General features: G+C 47.6%; 6 protein-coding genes across 6 annotated transcripts; 2 read left to right on the forward strand and 4 right to left on the reverse strand.

Annotated features, from left to right (window-relative positions):
* Positions 1–3,192: 3,192 nt before the first annotated feature.
* Positions 3,193–6,817, reverse strand: LACBIDRAFT_388237 (uncharacterized protein; the record flags this gene model as incomplete). Its single annotated transcript, XM_001881951.1, has 15 exons — positions 3,193–3,305; positions 3,435–3,672; positions 3,802–4,471; positions 4,533–4,778; positions 4,827–5,116; positions 5,164–5,403; positions 5,452–5,512; positions 5,569–5,750; positions 5,805–5,951; positions 6,007–6,047; positions 6,105–6,157; positions 6,211–6,290; positions 6,351–6,533; positions 6,587–6,739; positions 6,795–6,817. 13 exons carry the CDS (start codon positions 6,815–6,817, stop codon positions 3,891–3,893), a joined length of 2,280 nt encoding a protein of 759 aa, XP_001881986.1. The 3' UTR covers positions 3,193–3,305; positions 3,435–3,672; positions 3,802–3,890.
* A 995-nt stretch (positions 6,818–7,812) lies between these two features.
* LACBIDRAFT_327971 (uncharacterized protein) lies at positions 7,813–9,194 on the forward strand (the record flags this gene model as incomplete). The annotated part of the gene is made up of 7 exons (XM_001881818.1): positions 7,813–7,873; positions 8,011–8,158; positions 8,420–8,503; positions 8,549–8,659; positions 8,816–8,845; positions 8,935–9,066; positions 9,140–9,194. The coding sequence occupies 7 exons, from the start codon at positions 7,813–7,815 to the stop codon at positions 9,192–9,194; spliced, it is 621 nt and encodes a 206-aa protein (XP_001881853.1).
* A 551-nt stretch (positions 9,195–9,745) lies between these two features.
* On the reverse strand, positions 9,746–12,278 carry LACBIDRAFT_327972 (uncharacterized protein; the record flags this gene model as incomplete). The annotated part of the gene is made up of 5 exons (XM_001881952.1): positions 9,746–11,007; positions 11,061–11,393; positions 11,456–11,510; positions 11,701–11,703; positions 12,090–12,278. 5 exons carry the CDS (start codon positions 12,276–12,278, stop codon positions 9,746–9,748), a joined length of 1,842 nt encoding a protein of 613 aa, XP_001881987.1.
* A 1,170-nt stretch (positions 12,279–13,448) lies between these two features.
* LACBIDRAFT_298682 (uncharacterized protein) lies at positions 13,449–14,120 on the forward strand (the record flags this gene model as incomplete). The annotated part of the gene is made up of 2 exons (XM_001881819.1): positions 13,449–13,947; positions 14,003–14,120. The coding sequence occupies exons 1-2, from the start codon at positions 13,559–13,561 to the stop codon at positions 14,118–14,120; spliced, it is 507 nt and encodes a 168-aa protein (XP_001881854.1). The 5' UTR covers positions 13,449–13,558.
* Positions 14,121–15,295: 1,175 nt separating this feature from the next.
* LACBIDRAFT_298683 (uncharacterized protein) lies at positions 15,296–16,483 on the reverse strand (the record flags this gene model as incomplete). The annotated part of the gene is made up of 6 exons (XM_001881953.1): positions 15,296–15,327; positions 15,380–15,442; positions 15,504–15,527; positions 15,581–15,598; positions 15,646–16,071; positions 16,135–16,483. 6 exons carry the CDS (start codon positions 16,481–16,483, stop codon positions 15,296–15,298), a joined length of 912 nt encoding a protein of 303 aa, XP_001881988.1.
* A 291-nt stretch (positions 16,484–16,774) lies between these two features.
* Positions 16,775–22,456, reverse strand: LACBIDRAFT_327974 (uncharacterized protein; the record flags this gene model as incomplete). The annotated part of the gene is made up of 25 exons (XM_001881954.1): positions 16,775–16,893; positions 16,998–17,068; positions 17,111–17,126; positions 17,263–17,309; positions 17,367–17,419; positions 17,540–17,551; positions 17,587–17,622; positions 17,908–18,025; positions 18,135–18,189; positions 18,398–18,491; positions 18,648–18,774; positions 18,908–18,959; positions 19,091–19,248; positions 19,504–19,571; positions 19,654–20,071; positions 20,357–20,472; positions 20,621–20,791; positions 20,850–20,903; positions 21,165–21,176; positions 21,242–21,334; positions 21,452–21,570; positions 21,692–21,856; positions 22,199–22,212; positions 22,259–22,273; positions 22,419–22,456. The coding sequence occupies 25 exons, from the start codon at positions 22,454–22,456 to the stop codon at positions 16,775–16,777; spliced, it is 2,241 nt and encodes a 746-aa protein (XP_001881989.1).
* Between the last annotated feature and the right edge of the window lie 926 nt (positions 22,457–23,382).

A 23,382-nucleotide genomic window follows, 5' to 3' on the forward strand; every position in this document is an offset into this window, starting at 1 on the left:
CTGGCACAAGCAGCCCCAAAGGGATGAGCGTGATTGATGAAGAAATCATCAGAAGGGCCTTGGACGACAAGCCAAGGTTTATGGGAAGGAAGGACTAGACAGGTGCGATGGAACTTTTTTATATCGAGGGTGCACGCCTGCATTCCAGGAGGCGCATGAGAAATCTGTACAGAAATCAAAGATGTAAGTAAGATACACAGGAGATGAGGGATAGACAAAACAGGAAGATGAGAGATAAGACGTGCACATAATATAGTACAAAGATAAATGCAGATGACAACTCCAAGATAATACACAAAGCATTATCATACCCAACACGAGTGAGAAGGATCATCACACTTGACGCGTGGAAGAGGGTCATCACACTCGACGTGTGGGAGAGGAGTCATCACACTCGACGCGTGGGAGATGATAATCATCATGCCAGAGGCACGGAACAGAAAAGATGATATAAGAGTAACAGAAAGGAAGAAAGGTGGGGAAAGGAACAGAAGAAAAGGTTACTCACAATATCCGCAACTTTGGATGCAGTATCGAAACACGTAGGAAATTCGTCCTTGTGGATGTATGAGTTAAAAGTCTTCCGAGACCTTAAGGCATTTTTATCCTCAATTTCTTTATTCATCTGGAGAATCGAAATCAAGGGAAGACTCTTGAGCATTTTAATAATAGCCGGTGAAGTATGAGTCCGGGGAATGCGGGTTGGAGCAACAAAAGAGTCAGATAGAGGTGTGGCCACCATCTGAGAAAGAGGTGTATCCGAAGCTGTCTGAGAGACAGGCATAGCGGCCGTCTGAGAACTTTCAGCGGAAGCGAGAGTTTGAGAGGGAAGTTGAGGATTGTCAGTCATCGCAAGATGCAGCAGAAAAAGTGTCAAAAATTCAAAAAATTCGCTGAAGCTGAAGAGACCCTTTTACCGCGTCAGAACGATAGTTTGAATGACAAGGAGATGTAGTCTCCTTGTCTAGGATTTTGGAGACATACATATGTGTTTGTACTTATGAGTACAAACACAAGGTCTCGTTCTGACGCTCACTCGTTATCTTATCCGATAATGAGCTTGCACTCGTTCCTCGTGCTTGCTCATCGCGGATCTAGACTGTGACTATTTATAATTTGGATAATCTTATCAGGCCTGATAATCTGATCTTATTAAGTTAACCCAAAACTTAATAAAATAACTGCAACGTTGTAAGCCATTATTAGGTTAGGGGTGCCTTGGGTGCCTAATAACCCTTATTAGGCGCCAGGGAAATTTCCGACAATGTGGCTGTGTTCGATTCACCATCGCTCTGGAGTCTGCCTTGCATACCCCATATCGGCCGTCAAAATGGGAACAACCCTTGCGACATCGACCCGACTCACCGACCCAACTTTCCCCGAATGGTCCTCTTTCGGGCCCCTCCATCTCTCATGAATGATGACACGGTGCGTCCCTAAACCAATCGTGAGTGTTATGTAACTATTCACGCGTCTCCTCTGGAACAGGGTATGCTACATATCCATCCCCTTGTACATCTGCGGCTTTGTCCTACTAGGCGCGTCCTTCCAACACCACCTGAGCACCCTCGCTTTGGTGTTTGGGTGGGGTATTGCAGAACTTTCGATCATGATCAATACGGTTGCGATTTAGCATGGTGATGTGTTCCCGAAACATCAGGTATGTGTGCCGATTTCTGTCTGTCTTTAAACGGATTCTGAGGATGCGGAGAAGTTCAGCCGTATCAGCATACATCCATAACCAATAACAAAAAGCCATGCATATATTACGAACTGTTCAACGCTTCCTCTACCATGACGCGTGACGTGCAGTGGCGAAGTGACTTTTATGATACGTACTGGAGTCCGGCTGCACGGCACACAAAGGGCTATCTACACTTTATCATTTTCGCCAATTCTACGTTCACAACCACTCTCGATCTTGGGCAGATTTCTCTACGCACTCAGTTCCGCTGACGTCGGCCTCCTCCCTGTCGGACAGACTTTGCATGAAAATTCGAGCCATAGAGTCAGCCACGCAATCCCGATGTCCTGTGAGTCAATGGTTATCTGATGCTCACCTCACCCGGCGTCTACCTCTTCGAACCCAAATCCAGGTTCCCCCATTGGGCGTTGTAAACTTAGAACGCAGCTCATGATGTTCCTGAAATGTTGCCACTTGCCCGGGGATAGATGTTCCATCCGGGAGGTCAATAGATCGGAAGAGGTACAAACGACGATTATCCAGGTCATTGGTAGCGGAAAAATAAGCTCAGTAAGTTGAAAACCGCTGTTATATGCATCGCTTACTGCCGAAAGGGAGGCAGGAACGGGTGTGTCCCATCTTACGAAGAGCATGGTCCCTCTATATAGTTGCGTGAGATCGAATCTTAAAGGTGAATTTGGTGTCCCAGGCGCATGTTTTACAGCTGAGTGCAAAACGATATCCCAGTTGTGATGACGGTTGCTCTAGCGGTTTTTTTAGAAATGTAAATAAATTAGTGGAACGGCTCGCTTGTCATCAGCTTCCTTTCCTGCTATTTAAATGTATGACTATGTCCATACACCCGTTGTAGAGGACAGTACAAAAACGGCGAAGGACCACTTGTGTTTTTGTGGCTAATCTGTTTCCTTCGGGTACCTCCTCCTTCTCGTCGCATCCAATATTTTCAGAGTCTCTGCATCCCAAATGTGAACTGCCCCGTCACGCGAGACCGATACTATGCGCGTGCCGTCCGGTGAAAACGCGACAGACCAGACGTAATCGTGGTCATGATGTCTTCGCAATGGCGCTCCCACCGGACTGCCAGTGTTTGCATCCCAGATCCGAATTGTGCCATCATGTGAGCCAGATACTATATGTGTGCCGTCAGATGAGTATGCAACAGACCTGACCCAACCATCGTGCCCTAACAATGGCTCTTTCACTGGGCTATCAGTTTCTGCCAGTGAATCCCAGATCCGAATTGTCCGGTCATCTGAGCCAGATACTATGTGCTTGCCGTCAGGTGAGATTGCGACAGACCTGATCCAATTATCGTGTCCTCGCAATGGCCCTCGCACCGGGCTATTAGTTTCTGCATCCCAAATGCGAACTGTCCTGTCACTCGACCCAGATACCACGTGCTTGCCGTCAGGTGAAAACACAACAGAAAAGACCCAACCATCATGTCCTCGCAACGGCTTTCCAACCGGACTGCCAGTTTCCGCATCCCAAATGCGAATTGTCTCATCTTCCGAGCCAGATACTATGCGTGTGCCGTCAGGTGAGAACGCGACGGACAAGACCATACCATCGTGCCCTCGCAATGGCTCTCCCACCATGGCTACCAGTTTCTACATCCCAGATCCGAATTGTCGTTCCTTCCGACCCAGACACTATGCGTCTGCTGTCAGGTGAAAACGCGACAGACAGGACCGGATGATCGTGCCCTCGCAATGGCTCTCCCACTGGCCAACCAGTTTCTGCATCCCAGATGCGAATTGTCCTATCATTCGAGCCAGATGCTATGTGCGTGCCATCATCTGGTGAAAACGCGACAGACCAGACCCAACCTTTGTGTCCCCGCAACGGCTCTCCAACCGGACTGCCAGTTTCCGCATCCCAAATGCGAATTGTCTCATCTTCCGAGCCAGATACTATGCGTGTGCCGTCACGTGAGAACGCGACGGACAAGACCATACCATCGTGCCCTCGCAATGGCTCTCCCACCATGATACCAGTGTTCTACATCCCAGATCCGAATTGTCGTTCTTTCGACCCAGACACTATGCGTCTGCTGTCAGGTGAAAACGCGACAGACAGGACCGGATTATCGTGCCCTCGCAATGGCTCTTTCACCATGCTATCAGTTTCTGCATCCCAGATCCGAATTGTCCTATCATCCGAGCCAGATGCTATGCGCGTGCCATCATGGTGAGAACGCGACAGACCTAATCCAATCGTTGTGTCCCCGCAAAGGCCCTCCAACTGGGCTGCCAGTTTCTGCATTCCAGATGCGAATTGTTTTGTCATCCGACCCAGATACTATGCGCTTGCTGTCGGGTGAAAACGCGATGGACAAGACCAAACGGTCGTGTCCTTCCAACGGCTCTCCAAGCGGGGCACCGGTTTCTGCATCCCAGATGCGAATTGTCCCGTCTTCCGAGCCAGATGCTATGCGCGTATCCTCGGGTGAGAAAGCGACAGACAGGACCGGATCGTTGTGGCCCTGCAAAGGCTCTCCAAGCGGGCTACCATTTTCTGCATCCCAGATCCGAATTGTTCCGTCTTTCGAGCCTGATACCATGCGCGTGCCACTAGGTGAGAAAGCGACAGAGAGGACCGGACGACGGTGCCCTTGCAATGGCTCCCCCACTGGTCTATCAGTCTCTGTATCCCAGATTCGAACCGACCCGTCGGCGAAGCCAGCTGCTATGCGTCTGCCGTCAGGTGAGATCGCACAACCAGCAAAGCCTTTGACATCTTGTAAATGGGTCACCTTAAAGGCAACTGTGCATTGGAGTATGGTCTTTAATCGCTCATGGATTAACAAAAGGCAGGATTTGCTCACAATCTGTGAATACGGTCACAAATTCACATGCCGTTTGCTGATAATTTGTGTCGGCAAGAAGGTCTGACAAAAGGGGCCTAATATCGTGTGAAGTGCGCAGTTTGAAATCCGGCTTGTTTCGGGGGCTCTTTTTCAGAAGTTGCATCGTGGTGTGAAGGAGCCGATTCTTGTTATCGAGAGTGAGGGTGGGTTGTTTCTTTTCAAGGGCGTCAATCACACTATCGTATACCCCCTGGCGAGTGTCCGCTGAAGCCCTTCAACTGAATGAAAAACATTAAGGGGAATAAAGCTTACCCGACATGGATGTGTCATGCAGAGACTTCAAAAGGGCATCGTCGCTCTGAGTAACTAGTTTCTGGACTGCAAGTTTGATGTGATAAGACCTGTCGAGTTCTAGCCATTCGGAGTTGTTCGGGATTTGCTCCTTCTCGATACGTAGCTTCTCCCAGAACGAAATGCCATCATCGAGAGGAGGAGGACGTGCTTTTGGGATGTAGTTCTGAGCTAACTCTGCGGCAGCCCACACTAAGGATATGTGGATCTTCTGACCCGGATGGATCTTTCGGCCTTTCCAACGGTGAGGCCTGACATATGGCTTAGTAAATACAAGGCCAACCACCAACAGACGCACATTCGAGTCGTCTCTGGTGATCCATTTCTCGCATGTGTATATGTTAGTCTTTTGAATGGAAATATCTCGAGGAAATGCCAGGGCCATTTCATAGATTCAGTAACGTTGACATGTTCATCTTCCTTCAGTTCACGCTTGAATAGCGCGGTGCGAAGGCCAGCTTCCCCCGCCTCGAAAACCATCCACCTTAACGGTGGTCGAGCACGATCCATATTAGTGTTTTTTGCCCCTCCACCCCCACTACAATCCATAAATAAGTGATCTACTTGTGAGCGAGAATAAACTTACATATCTGAATGCGACCCCGCAAACCAAACCTCCTTTATGTGTGGAAATGATCCCTTGGGCTCTGTACCAGCTTGGGATTACTGCATATGACAGGTTGAATCACGGGGGCCCACGTACCTCTGGTTTTGTCTGTCGGTTTCACAGGGGTGGCGGATCCCCCGTATGCATACTCAGGGAGAAATTTAACCCGCCGCTCATCAAGCGCGAGTGCATGGCGAAAATAGCAGACATGCGCCATCCCGGTGACTGTCTCTGGAAGGGACTTCCCACGTGTAATCCCAATTGACGAAACGGTATCCCTAATGCAACATCAGTCATTTTGTCTTTCTGCTGTGACAGTTTGAATAATGCACCAGGCTCCAATGAAGTGTACCGTCAAATTCTCATGTGAGAAGGCTTTCTTGAAACGATCGGCCATGGTCGTTTTCTCCTCAGGATTGGCACCAACATCACTCACTGGACGCGCACCACTTTCTGAATCGGCATATAGCTGATATGCACTGGATATGTAGATGAATGTCTGGGAAGGATAGAGCCTGAGATCGGGAGACGCACAATGGTATCTGCATGTTATTCCCCTTATAGATGAGGCCGACCTGAATTTTCCGAGGGACCTCAGTCAAAGTACTGTTTGCAAACAGGGCGAGACGCACCTTGTCGATCATCGCCGAGAGCACTCGAACTTGAAACGCTCCACGAGAGAACCCTAACACGAGTCAGGACGCGGTCATAAAGCAAGGTTATTTTGTCATGACCTACCGAATAGAAATATACAATCGCCTTCCTCGTAATTATCCGACAGCCAGCGATATGCACCCAAAATCGTTCGTTCAAAATCCCTGGATTATCAAGGGGAAAAATCAAACTACAATCGGCGAAGTAGCGCTTGCCATACATACCATGCAATCGCTAAGTCGATGTTGTGATAAACGACTTTCTTGTATAGTGATGTGCCGGGCCCGGCCCAAAGCCGTAAGCCAGCCAGGGCCAGCCATCCCAAAGCCGGGCCTTCTTGGGCCGTCATCAAGGCCCAGCAAAGCCCAAAGTTCAGGCTCATGACGCATGAAGCCTTGAGCCGTGGCCTGAGCCATGGCCTCGAAGATTGGTGGGACTCCTCTCCAAAGCAAGGTCATACCTCACTTTGGAGAGGTACAGTAATCTTGCATGCTCATAATTGTTGCCAGCACCACCCTGGCCAAAGTTTTCTTGATTAGAAATGGTGTAAGTACTGGTTAAGACTGATAAATATTGGAATAGAAGAGAAATGTTCGACATCTTCTCCGAAAGTCTGCAAAGTAGTGAGGTGAGTGATGAGTCCAAGCAAGCGTGAGATGCTTAGATACCTCATACGACGTTTCCGGATCATTGCCTCAACCTTGACGTTCCCAATCGTCCCAATGCGATGAGCAGCGGAGATAGGGGGTGCAGCGTTTGACACGGAGGCGTACTTGTAGAGATTTTGTTGTTGGTTCAAGACTAATTGACTGTTTGTACGTGTTTTTTTGACTTTCGCCCATGAGCCGTGGCTTGGCCTGGGCCGGGCTTGAGCCAGCCTGAAGCCTTGCAAAAAGCTCAGGCTTGAGTATGGTCAAGCCTGAGCCGCCCAAAGCCAGGCCATAGCCGTGGCTTTCAGGCCAAGCCGGGCCTGCACATCACTATTCTTGTAGTGGCTGAGCGACTTCCACGATGGCTGAGCGTAAGTGCCGATCCCACTATTGTACCACGTCCTTTGTCTATCATTGTCCTTCTTCAATATGAGGTTGTACAATTCGATTACGTTTGTGTTCTGATCGTTGAAAGCGTCGGAATCCTGGAGGGATATCTGCCAACCAGACGCTCACCTTATCTCCAAACTGGTTGGACGTCCCGTCAATGCATACGATAAGGTTTCTACCGTTCAATGTGTGACCGCATGGCATACACTGCTTCACAGACGCAGTCCTGGGATTCGGGTCTATTCCAGGTTCAGTGTCGGCGTTGCGGATCATGTCATCCACTGATTGATCATATAGCTACTAATCAAAGGATATAAAAAGTGAGGGGAATACTGACGAATCTCAGAAGTATGTTCATTATTCTTGTCAATCTTCGCCAAGAGGTGGCGGAGGAAGGAAGAACTAGTCATGGGGAAAGTGAGAATGTCTGCCTTGTGTGTGAGCCTTGAGGTGACATACGTTATAAATACGATGTGTCAATGCATTTCTCCTGTCAATCAGCCTGTAAAGGTATTGTTGTAGAGGACATGTGTCCTAGGATAAGCGCTTGGGAAGTCTGGTAAACGGCTATTGACAGCACTCGTCACCTTGGTTGACCCTAGAGGATAAACACACCTCGGGCTGGACGCTTCGAATCAAGTGCTAGATGGCCACTGGCCCACAGAGGACAATTCGTCGACTGGTGTACGGTTGGCGAGCAGGGTCAGGTCTGTTCGAAGCCCGATAGAGCCTGATCCGAGAAATTTTGACAGGTGCTTGGGGTCCTTGTCACCGCTTCCAACGTATTCACAATGAATATACCATTTAAGTGTCATAGTCAGGCTTAGCAATAGAATTTGAACAGTGGAAGTGGGGAAACTGGAAAACTGGGCGATTATTCCAGGAGCACACTCATCAGTAGGCCAGAAAGTACAATTGCGTTGCACATCAGTTTGGGTGTGCAAGGTCAGCAGCAAGGAGCATCAAAACCTTTCAACCAATTACCTTTCTTTGTGTGTTTGTCAACCTCGCAGCAATACGCAGCTGGTGTTACAGATGAAATTGCGACGAAAAATTGAAGCCGACTATCGATTTTGTGAACGTCAATATTGAGCAAGAGTTGTCCTCGGCGAATCAAATCCCCGAGAGGGGAGAGAAAGACAAGGCCAACGGCGTATCTTTGATTTTTGTAATTAGATCCAGACAGGTAGTCACGTCATGACACTGACCTTGCCTGGATAGTAGATGGCTGACCAGGCTGAAATACTGACCAGGGGATGTTCTGTGGGTGGCAATCCTCCTACAAGTGGCATCCTCGAGCAGCTGACTCTGGGGCTTGCTGTTCGAAGTGCAAAGGGGTAAGTCTGCTCCAACATTTGAGTGCTGTGTGATCTCACTATTAGTATTACTAATTACCTGAATATCCTTGCCCTCAACTTGAACCAATGGTCGGAGACCCAACGCTTGAGTAGCGGCACTAAAAACCTCTGTTTAGCATATGCAATCGCCGAAAAGTACAAGTACTCAGCGATTGTCTGCCCAATACAGGGAATAAATTGTTCTTATTAAAAAGAATTATATTAAATTGTGAGGATGAACGTCACAGCCTTTGATACGTGGACCCCAGCGATAAAAATATAACTTCTTATAACTTCTGGACGTCAGAATAGACCTGACCCTGCTCGCCAACCGTACTGGTGGTAATTGGCTTCTGGGGGAGTTATCTCTTCACTCTCCACGCTGTCATTCCAAATATAGCTCCAGCTGACGTTGAATGATTATCGTCAAGCGCCTTCAAGCGCCAATTGGCGCTCTGTCAACGCTCGATAAGTACGACGACGTCCACCAGGCTGGCCACCAATCAGTCGCTTCGCATCTTGAGACTTGGAAGGGTTGATGGTTCCACAAAAGACTTCCAAAAGTAAGTATGGCAAAGGAAGGCTATGCGATTCCGAGTCAGGAATCAGAGACCGTCACATGACACGTTCCTGCAGTCTTTCCATGGAGATTCGAGAAACTAATCCCCCTTTTCAAAACCGAAAGACGTAATATCTAGGGTTCAGGAGGACGTTCGATTTCTATCCCATGCGGAGTCTGATAACCTCTACTTACGCCGAGAAAAAAAAAAGGGCAACTAGAAATCTGCGTGGCACTAGCGTACTTGCGTGCCAATTTGCACGCATGTCACGCAAGTATCATATATGAGCGATTCAAAGGCAAAAATCTCCGGAGAAAATCATTGTTATTCAAAAAGAAAGAAAACCAAAAATACAAAATAAATCAGAGCAAATCAATAGGCTACATAGTCGAGAGGTGGGATATCAAGCAGACACGGAAATAATAGCTACAGTGGGTTGGGGTGGAGCGAGTGTGTGATTAGTGTTGGGTGTGTTTATCATAAAGGATGGATCGTTTGTGGGCAAGGAAAGTGATTGAGTGGAAAAAGATGAAGCAAGCAAGGAAGGGGAAGAAAAAAGGGGAAGAATAGAGCGAGAGAAAGAAAGAACGTAATCAGTTGGAGTTCGTGTCAAACCAAATCAAAGAAGAGCGTCATCGTCTAGTCGAGCGAGCGTGTGCGTGCAAACCGAACGATGTGAGGATCAACCAACCATACCCATCCCCTCATACTCATACCCCCCTCCTTCACCACCAACACCATACCCAGCATCAAACTCAAAAAGCGTATCAAACGCCTCCTCAGCCGAATACCCATCCCCCCCGCCGATGTTCAACCCACCATACACATCCCCACCCACATCTTTCCACATATCGCTGAACGCGCTTGCGGTTGGCGTAGTTGGTTTCGGTTGGTGTAACACAGCAACAGGTTGAATCGAGGCGTTATCAAAGTGGGAATGCGAAGGAAGGGGAGGGTTCCCGTTCGGAGGTGTATACGGACTCCCTGAGTCGCCTTCACTCCTCGCGTGGGTGAAGAGGGAAGGGTCGTCCCGCGCGAAAGGAGGTGTACCTTCATAATCATACTCATAAGGCGTCGGCGCCTCCGAATACGCTTCCGACGCAGCTGGTGTCAACCAGTCCATAGCGTCTGGGAAGGGACCTAACGTATGCGTATCGTGTGGGCTAAGACCTTCCAGTGGGCCCACGGAGACGGAATGATGTGAGTTGAGGGACGGATCCACATGGGAGGGAAGACCTGCGATCAAGTCTGCAACGTTGAACGGTGATTCCTGTATGGGACTTTCCAGTTGAAAGGAAGGGTTGAACAACGACGTGTCGACTTCCGGGAGCGGGGAGTGGTCTCGTTGCAGGGAGAGTGTGTGCGCTTGAGTTTCTAGAGGCATCGTCCATGATCGGGATTGTTGGAAGTGATGTGGGGAGAACATGGCCCCCGCGGATGAGGAACGACGGTGTCCTAGGTGGTTATACTGTGCCGCTTGGTAGAGGTGTCGTGAGATTGAGTTGACGGGGGATGGGGCGCGGGAGGTAGGAAGGAAGGGGACGCTGGGGAGTGTTATACCGCTGAAGGCGGGATAATAGTCGTTTGGCAGGGGAACGCTTGATGATCTTCTATGCTCGCGTTGTTGTTGTTGTTGCTGGTGTACGAACAACCCAGAACCAGAACCCGCCCTGGTGAAATCAGAACGACTATCCAAATCCCTAACAGCAGCAGCCAACTCCTCCCCTTTCTTCCCCTCCAACAAAAGCTGCGCAACCTCCTCGCATCGTCGTTCATCCTCCACCGTCACAGGCGCCTTCTCCTTCTTCGTCTTGTCCTTGTTCTTGTTGTGGACGGGGCGGAATTTGTATTCGGGGTATTGGAGTTTGTGGTCTGCTTTTGCGTGCTTTGCGCGGACTTCCCAGACGCGTTTTTCTTCGAGGGGGAGGGCGCGCCAGCAGTTGCCTATGTGGAAATGCATGAGGTGATGTGCGATGAGATAAGATAAGGAAACATACCAATAATTTTGGACAACGACCCATGGTTGGTCTCTATCGACCCAGGGACATGTTTCTGCCTCACGAAATCAGCACGGAAGAGCATGAACGCGTTGGGCGGGCGGGGGATATATCCCATTGACCGGCGCTTGCCGGGCGGACAGCGTTTTCTCGCAGGTGGGGGGGCAGGTGTTGCGCTTGGTGGAAAGAGGGTGTTTTCTAACGAGGCTGGCTCCTCAGAGGCGGTTAATAGATTTGAGGAAGATTCATCGTCGACGTAGGAGACAGGCGTGACGTTTGGCGCGAATGTTACGGGGCGAGAGACGCCGTAGATGCCTGCTTTGGCTGGGGTGACTGTGTGTGTGTTTGGTGGTTAGTGGTGGGCATCACGATAAGAGGGAGGCGAGGGAACTTACAAGCGAGTGACGAGCGTCTCCGGCGGGTGGAGAGGCGGAGGGCAGGCATGAGGTTCTATTGTTCGAACCAGGTGCTTATTGTTCTCCACCTTATAAGAGAGCCAGCTAATGAGGGAACGCGGGTGGGATCACAGGGACCCCGGTTGTATTACGGCCCTTCTTTCTATTGGCGCCGAGTCGGATTTGTCCCTGGCTGTGTGAAGGTCGTCCCCACTGTCCCTCCTCATCACATTGTTCACACTCACCTGCTAAAGTCAACATCGAAACCCAGCAAATGTATCACAAACCATGGAGGGGACCGTCTCACAACGGGCCAACGCAAGACTGGGGTCTCGAGAAGCTCGACGAGCGAAAAATGTGACTCAGCCGCTTTCGTCCAGTCGTTTATTCACGCCTTATTTGGCACGTTGTTTATGACCTCTTTTCGACCGTCGTTGTTCCAAACGAACTTTCGAAGCCTCCCTCGCTCGCCGAAGCGACATGCGCGTTGGCGGCGGATATGAAATTCAACCATGCCCCTCTCTCGACTCTCCAGTGGACACGTAGGCTGCGCCTGGACGACCTTGTTCCCCAAAAATGAAGCACTCCCCCCGCCTTGTCGGGATGGATACATACAGGAACTTTAGTTACCTACGTAAAGGTAAGCATTAACGTATGGCGGGTGGGGACCTTGCCCTGAAACGGATGTCCGTAGGTCCCCATTAGCATGTCCGATTCGGCTGAGAGCCTCGTGCCCGATTGGGTTGTAGGAATATGCTCGGTTCCTGTTGTGCTTCTCCCATCCACGACGAATTCTACTTCGGCTCGACGCAGTGGGGTGCATATAAGCATACTTATGTATGTGCGTCAATCCATCCAATCAGTGAGATCGTTGTCATTTTTTTTTTCATTCTCTAACTCCAACTTTCAAGCATCGAATCTCGCATTCATCCCCATAAATCAATGCTCTGGGGCCGTTGTGGGTCCTCGTATCTCGTGTCCCACAGTCACAATCTCGTCCTTCATTGTTCAGCTTTCTCGTCTTTCTTTCAAGTTTCTCAAAGGGATTAACACTGAAGCGCGTCTCTTTTTCGGAAACCCGTGGCTAGTCTTTATCCCATAGGTATGTGCGATGCTCGCTGAGGGTCTAACTTCATACCGTAACAACAACTTCACAACTCCACAGCATCCGTCGTGACCCCACAGGCATCTCTTGTACAAGTTCGATCGCCGTAACCCTTCGCGACCGTCTCTTGACTGTCGAGTTCGTTGGTAAACGTGCCTCTTTATCCCTTCACGCCCTTGTTTAAACTCAATCGACGAACAGGGTTGTACGCAGCCTTCATAGTCTGTAGGGCTATACGTGATCAACGTTGCTCGATACCGTTGTGACTCGTGAGGCGCCTTTACCAGTACCGTTGTGAGGCGCCTCCACTGGTACCATTCCAACGTTGGCGCCTTCACTGCCAGGACCGTTGTGAGGCGTCTTCAACGAGGCTATGGCTCTCTTCTTCTTCATTAATTCATTGTGCGTGTATCAGAATGGAATCACAAGAGGTTAATTTTTCAGTCAATCAGGTTGTTCTGTTCGGCGTCGGTGATTCACTATGCAACACTGTCTCTCCGAACTCGACGCGGTTATTATTTTGGTGCTAGCTTCAAGCTGACGAGGGTCACACGCATCTTTGAATAGGGTCCTAGGGTCCTCGGAACGAGGCTATGGCTCTTTTCTTTCCCTTTAATTCATTGTGCGTGCATCACCGTAGAGGTTAATTTTTTAATCAATCAGGTTGTTCTGTTCGGCGTCAACGCATGTAATAATGTCGCGGACTGTCTTTCCGAACCCGATGTGGTTATAATTATCGTGCTAGCTTCACGCCGACGGGGGTCACACCGAAATTCTTGTCCGCTTCAAGTTGGTAAGCATGTCATGTCGATTTCAATCGTTCATGCATCATGATAGAAATCTCAAGCTGACCAGGATTCTCGGGTTGTCTCATCTCCACATAACCTGTTGGCTTGTTACGTCGATTTCAATTGTTCGTGCAGCAGAATGAAATTCCACCGCAAAGGCTAATTTTTGGAATAAATCCATCAAGTCGTTCGGAATCTGATCTTCATGGGATGAAATTGATATCAGACATCTCCCGAATTGTCCCTGATGTCTCGGTGGGTGCACCGATTTTAATTGTTTGTGGATTTACCGGCGCAGAGGCTAATTCTCTGGAACAATCAGGTTGTTCTGGATCGTCTGATTGCCTTCGGCACCAGCGACTCATCGTGATGAAATTTAATGTTGCAGACCGTTTTTCCGACCAGGTAATAGCGCGAGCGGCCTACGCTTTGGGAAGCCTCTCTTTTCTTTCCCTTCTTCAAACGATTCCGCCCACCACCGACAACTTCGACGAATTGGCACATCGACCGACTGTCATTGTGGGCGTCCGCAACATCCAGCTCGTCGCCGATTATCAACTTCTATTTCGTTGCCATTGTCTACAAGTACAGTATCCGTTGTAGGCGTCTGCATCATAACCCGTCTTCATCGCTCCTAATACTACCTCCCGTCAGACTCGCTCCAAGTTCAAGCCTTCTCTTGACGCGTTTGTTCGACCTGATCCCCTGTGAATTTTCCTCTCGCCAGACGTTATTGCCTCAGAACGGATCCGTCTCCTTCCTCGATAAGTGAGTCTGTCACCTCTCCAAGAATAACTTAACACATTTTTGTGGGCGCTACTGCGCGGTATTACGAAACTTATCGCTATCAATCTTTTCAATTTTATTCCGTTGATCATTGTTCTTCAGTCCTACATTGTTCAAGTCGTTCGCGTTCCTCTCCTGTCTTCCCCTATCTTTTTTTGGAGCACTCAGACCCATTTATTCGTCGATGCGCATCGTGACCTCTTCATCACCCTCAATCTAAAATTAAGCCGACGCTGTTTGCCTTCTTCTACTTCTAGAGTTTGTCTGACTCGACGGCTGAAACTATCCCTCGCAGCTAAGCCCCACTTCTACAGCACAAAGTAACGGCTTTCGCATCTGAGGTGCCAGATTTTTACATACCACGCTGGGAATATTTATATCAATCTCAACATCCACTGCACCTTTATCAAATATTTGATAGCATGGAAGAGAAAATGGATTGTGCATATGTAGAGTAGGTAATGATATACTAGTTTCCAATAAAATTGAGGATAAAAGGAGGCAATTTGTACTTGTCAAGGGCTTTGGGTGGAAGGTTTCGAAGTCCGGAAAATGCTAACACCAGAAGAAAGAATCGTACAAAGATGTAAAATGCCAGCAATAAGGGAGTACCAACATACTTTGGCATGATCCCTACATGATGAAGTAGAGCATAGAATAGTGCACAGGTTGTAACAAAGCACATGGCTCCTGAAAGAAAAATCCAGAGAAAGTGCTCTACACCAGACGGAAAGGCAATCCATGGTGCAAGCCCACCATATAAATGGACAAAGTCAAATGAAAAGGCAACAATAAAGATGAATGACCACCAAATCAGATTTGGTTTGATACCCTTGGCCACATAAAATGTAGGAATTTGTGTCACTCTTTCTTCATCAACTTGTTCCCAACCAGCTAAAGCATAGCACCTTCTTGTGAACACCTTGGCTGGAAGAAAAACCAAGGGAGTAAGATGTTGGGTGATGACCCTTGTGCATCCATCCTGCTTTACAACTTCCCAGACCAGATGTGATATGGTTAGAAATAGCTAAAATGTGTAAGAATGAGCTTACCTTCAGGTCCTGACTTAGATACTCCTTGATCAGGTTGGTTAAGGAGTGGCCTCTGTTCTGTCATCTCTACCTCTTGATCAATGGGAATGATCACATGATCATGAGAAGTCTAACCTATGCTCTGCCCCTCACAAGATGGTCCTAATTTTTATATTAGTATAGAGTTTGTTATTTCACAATTTTTCAGACTTGCCTGTAGCAGCTTTTGCATCATTTATGGGAGTGGAGGGCCTAGATTCTGATGCATTCAGTGTTTCTAGTTTTGGTCAACTTTAAGACATTTGAAGAAATATGTTCATGATTGCAGAAAGACTAACCCATTCCATGCTGCTCATCAGATGCTAAAGTGAATAAATTAGCATAAAAAGTGGCACATCACAAGTTGACAACATACCTGAATCCACACTTGACTCTAACTTGGAGTTAGTGGGCATGTCTAAAGCATACTTTTGGACCTACCTGCACCAAGATCTGCCAGCTGAACAAGTGTAGAAGCCTTTGTTTTCAAAGCAACTGGTATGGAACACCCGACATCAAGTGGCTTCTTCCACCAGAAAAGAGACAAGCACAAAATGAACATGTTAAGGCCCATAGTAATCCATTCAATCTCAGTGTAGATTAGGCCTTGTCTTGCTCGAAGGTAGAACTGGAAGTTAAACCAAAGAACCTGGATAATTGTAATGACTCTGGATAGGTCATCACCTTTGCTGCGGTCCATAATTTCTTCTTTGGTAACTGGTGGAAGATCAATTTTCTTCTCCCCTAGCAACTCCAGAAAATTTTCTGCGGTGAGCACAGTCCTGATGCCATTTTCACCCATCAGCATGAAACCTCCCATCTGCACAAAATGCCCATGTGTTTTCGTCCAGTTTACATTGCATAAACCTGAGAGATACCTCACTTTCAGATAAATCATAACAGACGTCATGACTCATCATATGCACCCACGGTTGACTTCGCTTGCAATATACTTCGCACCGTTTAACTGCCTCAGTGCCCAGAAAAAAATCAATTCTGGAGCGAGTATTGCCCATAACATCAACTCAATCCTTCGAAGTGTGACGTTCCACCACTTTTGATCTGGCCCTGGAATGTTGGGGTAGACTGAGGTCCAAGTACACAACGAAATCGTCACAACGCAATTCCAGAAGATGCCAGATACAGTGCGCTGATCAGGAGGAGATACGTAGGTCTGCAGCACCAAGTTATTGGGAGTATTTCCACCAGAGATAATATCCAGAGGCGCAGCGCGAGTGGATACAAGCGAAAAATAGAAAAGCGCTAAAAAGATGAGCATTGCGGAGTGGGGGTCGCATTGCCCAAGGACAGCTCGAGTTAAATACACGCCTCGTGCAAACGCGCTTGTTTTGACGTGGGAGTTCACATTGACGGCTAATCGAAGCGTGAAAGGATTGCGCAGAACCGCCCAACATGGTCAGCAGGTCACTGTACCACACGAGTTCGTTCGGCCCTGATTTGGAGAGGAGAGCAGAAACATGCCCTTCCGTTTTATTTGAAGGATCCTCTACGAAGGAGAAATGTCAAGCATGATAAACATTTTGGTGCGATTGATAGCCATGTTGCTACTCTATCTCGTCGTGAAAACATTTGTGAATGAGGTATCTGTAGCGCTTAAAAGAGAGTTACGGGCGAGGCTTCCGAGCATACCCTCATTAGTCGTACCTTTCGCGTCAATCTCGATAACGGCTGCTGGTATGGTGGTGAGAGTGAAGATAATTTTGCACAGGTTGTTTCCTTCTTCATCCGACATGACGCCGAAGATTAATGAAGGGATGGCGGGTTGAACTAACAGATGTAACTGCCTGCAACGAGGTAATTCATTAAACATTGTGCGTTGTAACCTTGGGTCTGAAGGCGCCAGCTGCAAGGGAAATTAAGTCTTGTTTGATTGCGCATAAATTACTCATGGACTCGAGGGGCTGAAACGACAGACCAGAGTTACGCCACTGCCAGTGCCGATCCTTTTCGGACGAGTGGATCAAGAGCGAATAGGGGGTGAGCGCCAACGCTCCTTCCTCTATTCCCACAAGAGTGGCCAGAGCGGAGAGCACTTACCACCGGTTCTAGGGTGGTTCCACGTCCGCACGCTACCTGTTCTGGTCCTATGGAAAGTTTCAGCAATTCGTATATGATGAAATCAAACAAGCAGCACTGCTGACCTCCGTGGATTCAACGTGAAGCTCAAAGTCGTCTTCATACGAGGGTCATTGTACTGCGAGGCATTGTAGGGTAGAGGTATAGAGATCGATGAAAACCCAGCTGTGATAATTCTAACCCGCCGTTTGGCGTTACTTCGCCTGATGTCCAAGTAATCCCTTGAACCTGAACGTACGTGCTCAAGATACTGATTAATTAAGATATCAAAACCAGAGGACATACAGTCATAGTGCCAGATCCGCCAATTATTTCCTCAAGCTGAGGGGCGTTTCGTCGGTGCATTGGTTAGGATTGAGTAACCAACACAAAGTGGCGCGCACGAGCCTACGTCGGAACTTTTTGGTCCGGTTTTACACAGCCACCTCATACTTAATGTTGGCATCGACGACCTCAGGCTCGCTAGCGCTGGCTCCAACGTCCCTGGGCTATCTCTTTTCACAGAAATGTCTGTCAACCTCAGTCTCTCCGACATCGTCCGTTTCGAAAGACTCGGGGAGGGTGGATTCAACCGCCACCAAGCGGACTCAAAGCGCGGATTCGCACCACATCAGGAAAAAATGGACTTGCAATATTGGGGTATGTAGACGTGATAGCGTTGGTAGCACCATCGAGAGCCCCCTGAAATATAGCTCGTGGTAGCGGTGCTGACAAATACATATCACTACAAATATCGTGTAGTTTGATATACTGAAATTCCCGTAGTTGTACATAGTTCTATGTATGGGATCTCTCTTGGTAGCTTGAGAAAAGTAGAAGCAGAAACGGCTCACTCTTTGGACTGTATGAGGAAACAACCGCAGGTCCTTACGGCGTGTTGTGATGTGTCTACAATTATAGTCTTATTTTTGAAGTGTATACTTTTGTAATGTCTGCATTAAGCGGGATTCGAACTCCAGGGCTTATGATTTTACCTTCCTTTAGTTAGTTATCGATAGTTACCACTACACCAGCGGCTAATATATTGTCGATGAATCTCAGGCTACTACAAACCACACAGCTCTTATATTTACCACGTTCAATACCTACAACAAACCGATAACGTATGCACGAAGACTCGACTTGCAATCTAAGGCGTAAACGTGTTCGGAGGACGCAGGAGTGCGGGGAATGGACGGATAGAGTCTAGACTACGCGGATGCGTGGTCTTCTAAAAAATGTGAGTACGCACATACGTCGCGTTGGGTATCGTGCATTCATCCTTCACAGCTTCAACTACCATGGCACGCCTAGTCTCATCTCCCTCGACTGACTCCGAGCGCTCGCACTTCACCAAGCCAACAAACCCGTACACAACAGCTGGGAAGCCTACTCTGCATGTCGCAAGATCCTCGGTCGCATTTGATCGTCGTCACTCGCGAGGAGAAGACCGTGCTCTTGTTGGTGTTGCACAGATACAATCTGACGGGCGTTCTGGTGGGCGATGAAGAGTGGAATAATAGGCACTGTTAGTGCTCTCAGGAAGTGGGAGGATATGGGTTGAAAGACGATAAACGGAGCCAGGACACGCTAATCGGTTAAGGTACGTCAACCGTGCATCACCCACTTTATGTTATAACAGAACTCCAAGCAGCGCTTCGCACCGCCCTCGTCCTCCACTTGACAAGTGTTCCAAAAGATTCACTGCTCGAAGCTACGATGGTGTAGTCCGCTGGCCGTGTGGCGGCCTTTTGCTGAAACAACGTGTAAGTACACACCGTAAACACCAGAATCACAAATGTTCACTAACCTTCATCAAACAGCATAGTCAGTGGACGACGCCGTTGACGACAACGAGAAACGATGGCCGGCTGGCTGCGGGGCGTATAGAGGAGTTTCTGCACGGACGGATAACCAGTGTATGCGATGGAGACAATCGACAACGAAGGGCGGCCTTTTGTTGGGTTACTATGACGGTCATTTACTCAGGTCTACCCATATTGACAACAAAGTGACACTCGATGTGCGAGGCACTTTTACACTCAAACTCTTACATTGATGTAGATAGATTTGCAGTCCTCAAATGTTACTAGTCATTAATTGAACTGTAGTAACCCAGAGTAATTCATAGCATTGATAGCCAGCATAGATCTGGGCTGTAACTATCCATCCGACCAATAAGATATCGTGTCCTCAATTAGCTCTCGGCACTATCAAAATAACTTGAAAATAACAGGGCATGCTATGACGACCAATGTGGTTACATGTTGTGCCCTGATAAGGTACAGGGCCTACATTATGTATGTGCATATGGCTACAGATCAAACCGGCGATCTATCGGAGAAATCACCTTTTCCTGATGCAGTAACACACCGTCTTGACACCGTCCCCAGCGGAGTGGCCGCAGCGAATTCTCTGCGTTCTGGGTTGGCTTCGATGCTTCACACCCCCAAGATCCGTGAATATGGCCTTACTCTGGACAATGTGCGAGGACGGTACATCTTCATGAACTTTGTTGAAGGGATGAGGTTGTGCGGTGTTTGATTTGGCTCCGAGTCGGGGGGAGGGGAAATTGAGTTCAAAATCTTGCGACATGTTGGAGGTTTTTGGCACGATCTGGAATGGATGGTATTCCGCTGGGTTAGGAGGAGAGGAGGAGAGGTCCTGTGCAGTGGTCCGATGTGGACTGCCTCTGGGATGGGTGAAGGCTGCTGCTTCACCTGGACCAGGGACCACGTATGTCGCTTTCTTCATTTTTCGTTGTTTACTCCTTCGTGGTTCTAACTGGTGTCTATAGCGAAAATTATCCAAATCATACTTGAAGCAGCGGCCCCCATGAAACCAGGTTCTGTCCTTTGATTGCTAGCGCTATTACTATTTCAAAGGAAAGCTACCGACACCAGTCCCACTGACCATCCTACCACATCATCAACCAGTACTATCTCCATATGACGCACCCGTCTTGACGGACCCCACGCCAATTGTTTGCGTATTTGCAAGGGAGTCAATATAGGTGTTCAAAAGTCATCCGACCCTGGGCAGGTCATCAGCGGTTGGACGCCTCCATTCCACATACGTTCCTCCTTCCTGGTATCTCTTAAAATCCGCGGACCCTCCATTACTTTCCAAGGACTCAATACACGCAAATCTATAGCGCGAAGGAGCCACACCGTCGGCGGCGGCACACCACCACTACCCGAAGAACGCCAACAGTGAGGCACATCGAGCGGCACTGGTGGACCCTCTGGGTGTGCTCCGACGTCGCGTCTATGCACGCGGACGACCAGGAGACGATTGCAAAAGAGGCAGCTTTTTGTGTCCGGTGGTATTCGACGCGTACGGGACCCTGATGCGGGGCTACGAGATGCGGATGAGAGCACGCGAAGGAGTCAGGATTGTCGGGTGTGGGGAGGAGCGATGGGTGTATAAGAAGCATATCATGGAGGGGTATACGTGGTGAACGGAATTGGTCTACTGTTAGTATTCCTTCTTGGCTACTGGTTGTAGTTGACTGTGAGATATAGTCAGGGGCGACATGAACCGCAATGCTAAGGACGTCAATCATGTACCCTGCTATCGACAGTCTTGGCACATCCATTAACTTTCCTCAATCTTGCAGCTACCTGCACGGCAATAAATTGATGCCTCGAAGAGAAGAAAAGGCTGGGGGCATATCATCAATAATATTGATTTCTTCGACGGCGCATACATCAGTGAGACTTAATCAACCAAACTAAACACGCCTTTCAACTCCTCCGTAAGCAATCCCTTCGAAACGATGTCCTCACTCCTCGCTTCCAACTCCTCGACGTCCCAATTTACCGATGCATATCTTCCATTCAAATACTTTGCACCTCCCGTCGTCAGATACACAGCAAACGCACCCGCAAGTTCCGCTACCAAATCAATGGTTAATATATACCCTCCCTCAATATTCAGCAAGAGAAATAAAATCACTTACGCGTATCCAACGCAAATGGGCGAGCTTCAGGAAAGTCGTCCAGAACATTCTCATTGAAAACCACATGCTGGCCCGCTTTGACTCGAAAAGGTTCTATATTCTGGTTATCTTTACTCAACCCACTACATACGCTAACCAATCCCTTTGTCTCCCACAGGCTCAGGAAAGAAGACCCGCTCTCGCTCTCGCTCTTAACAGGCGACCACCCACAGTCATACACGCAAGCGCACTTCCACCTGCCCTATCCCCTGACACGTCATCACCGCTCTCCTCAATAACACACCAGTATCGAAGCCACCGCCTCACGAAGGCGTACACCAACAACTCATCTACGCACGATAATCAGCGTTGTCTCAGTAGAATTATGCGATGCCTCCCTGCGTCGTCATCCTGGCATAGCAGTCTGGGAAGCGGTCGTTACAGGCTTCGAACGCCCGGGGGGTTTCGTACTGCTCAAGGAAAGCGAGAGAGTGGGTGAGATACGCGTGAGCAGTAGGTCGAGATGGGACTGAGTTGGAGAAGAAGAAGAAGAGGAGAGGAGGAGCGGGAGGGAAATTGAAGAGGGTCTATCTGCCCTCGGACCGAGCGCGTGGTTGACACCAGGAACGGCAGGAACTTCGGAGACGGAAAGAGAGTTCGCAGCTCATCGTTGGGAACAGCCTATCGTCCTCCTCATGCGCGGATTAGTGTTTTGGCCCCCCTTCTCGACGTATAGCCTATAGGGTTTGGGAGGGGGGTGGTGTTGTTGGGCGAGTGAGTGGAACTTTTGCACTGCAAACATTCCAACATACTGACATGAGAATATTTTGAGAGTATTTTGATGGTACATAAATTTTTACCAAAATACCATCCACCAGGTATGTGATTGGTATGAAGATATATATTTTATTACCCATGCTGAAGTATCTGATTGGTATTTTGATTATATTCAAAGGTTTTTCCTCCATACTGGCTCACATACTAGAATAATACTTCAATCACGGTATCTTAACTTTGAACAAAATATCTTCAACATACTGATTGGCCAATATTCTAAGAGTATGATTCTTCAGGATAAGATACTTTTAAATTATTATATATAATATTCAAAAGATACTTATATGATACTAGAGACTAGATATAAAGAGAATATCTTGAAAGTATGAAAATACATGGCATTTTTATATTGAATACTAACACAATATTAAGCAGATACTCATTAAAGATTACCAACATACTGAGATGCCAGTATTGTGCTAGTATCAAGAAGAAACAAACAATACTGCCTGACAGGTATTTTGTTGGTATGGAAAAAGTATGAGAGTAAAATATCTACATACTCTTTAAATATTGCAGGCAGAGTATCCAAATAGTATGCTACAATATTTTATCATACTGTTTGAAAGCTACATTTCATACTTTTATAATAAAAGCATAATACTGGTGTATGGAAATTCAAAAAGTATGTGAAGGGTATGATATTGAACAGAATTTTAAAATCAGCAATTTCAATGTGAGGATACAATACTAGATGAGAAGTAATGAAGATATATCATAATATTGTACAATATAATATCATATCAGTATCAGAAGGGTATACAAATTTCAACTTAGTAATTTTGAGGTGGGGATTGGATACTAGTTAAATACTTGAAGAGGAGTATTGAAAGTATATCATAATACTACACTATATAATATAAGAATGGTATCAGATACGTATAGTAATACAAAATGAATAGTATTAATGTGAGGATTAAATAGTAGTTAAATACTAGAAGAGGAGTATTGGAAGTATATCATGATACTACAAAGGATTTGTAGTGTGCGCTTTTTCATTAAAAAAGTCTGTAATGTCTGCTTTTTGAGACTACAAAAGTTTGTAGTTGACATGTAGTTTATAGTGTCCCTGACTCTGTATAGGTTCTGGGGGATGTGGTTGAAGCATTGACATGACCTTACATATTGCCATTGCTGCAGTCTATTCCTTCATATTGATAGCTACTGTCCTATCTCAAAACACAGTTATAGGTTCATGGAGATATGGGTTGAAGGATTGCCATGATCTTATATATTGTCATTGCTGCAGCATTAGTTTTTGACATCATGCCCAGTTGGCTTTCAGTCCAGGGGAGGCTATTCATATTGATAACTATCTTGGGACA

The sequence above is a fragment of the Laccaria bicolor genome, genomic scaffold, assembly GCF_000143565.1.
Source record: "Laccaria bicolor S238N-H82 LACBIscaffold_14 genomic scaffold, whole genome shotgun sequence".
Taxonomy (NCBI): Eukaryota; Fungi; Basidiomycota; class Agaricomycetes; order Agaricales; family Hydnangiaceae; genus Laccaria; species Laccaria bicolor.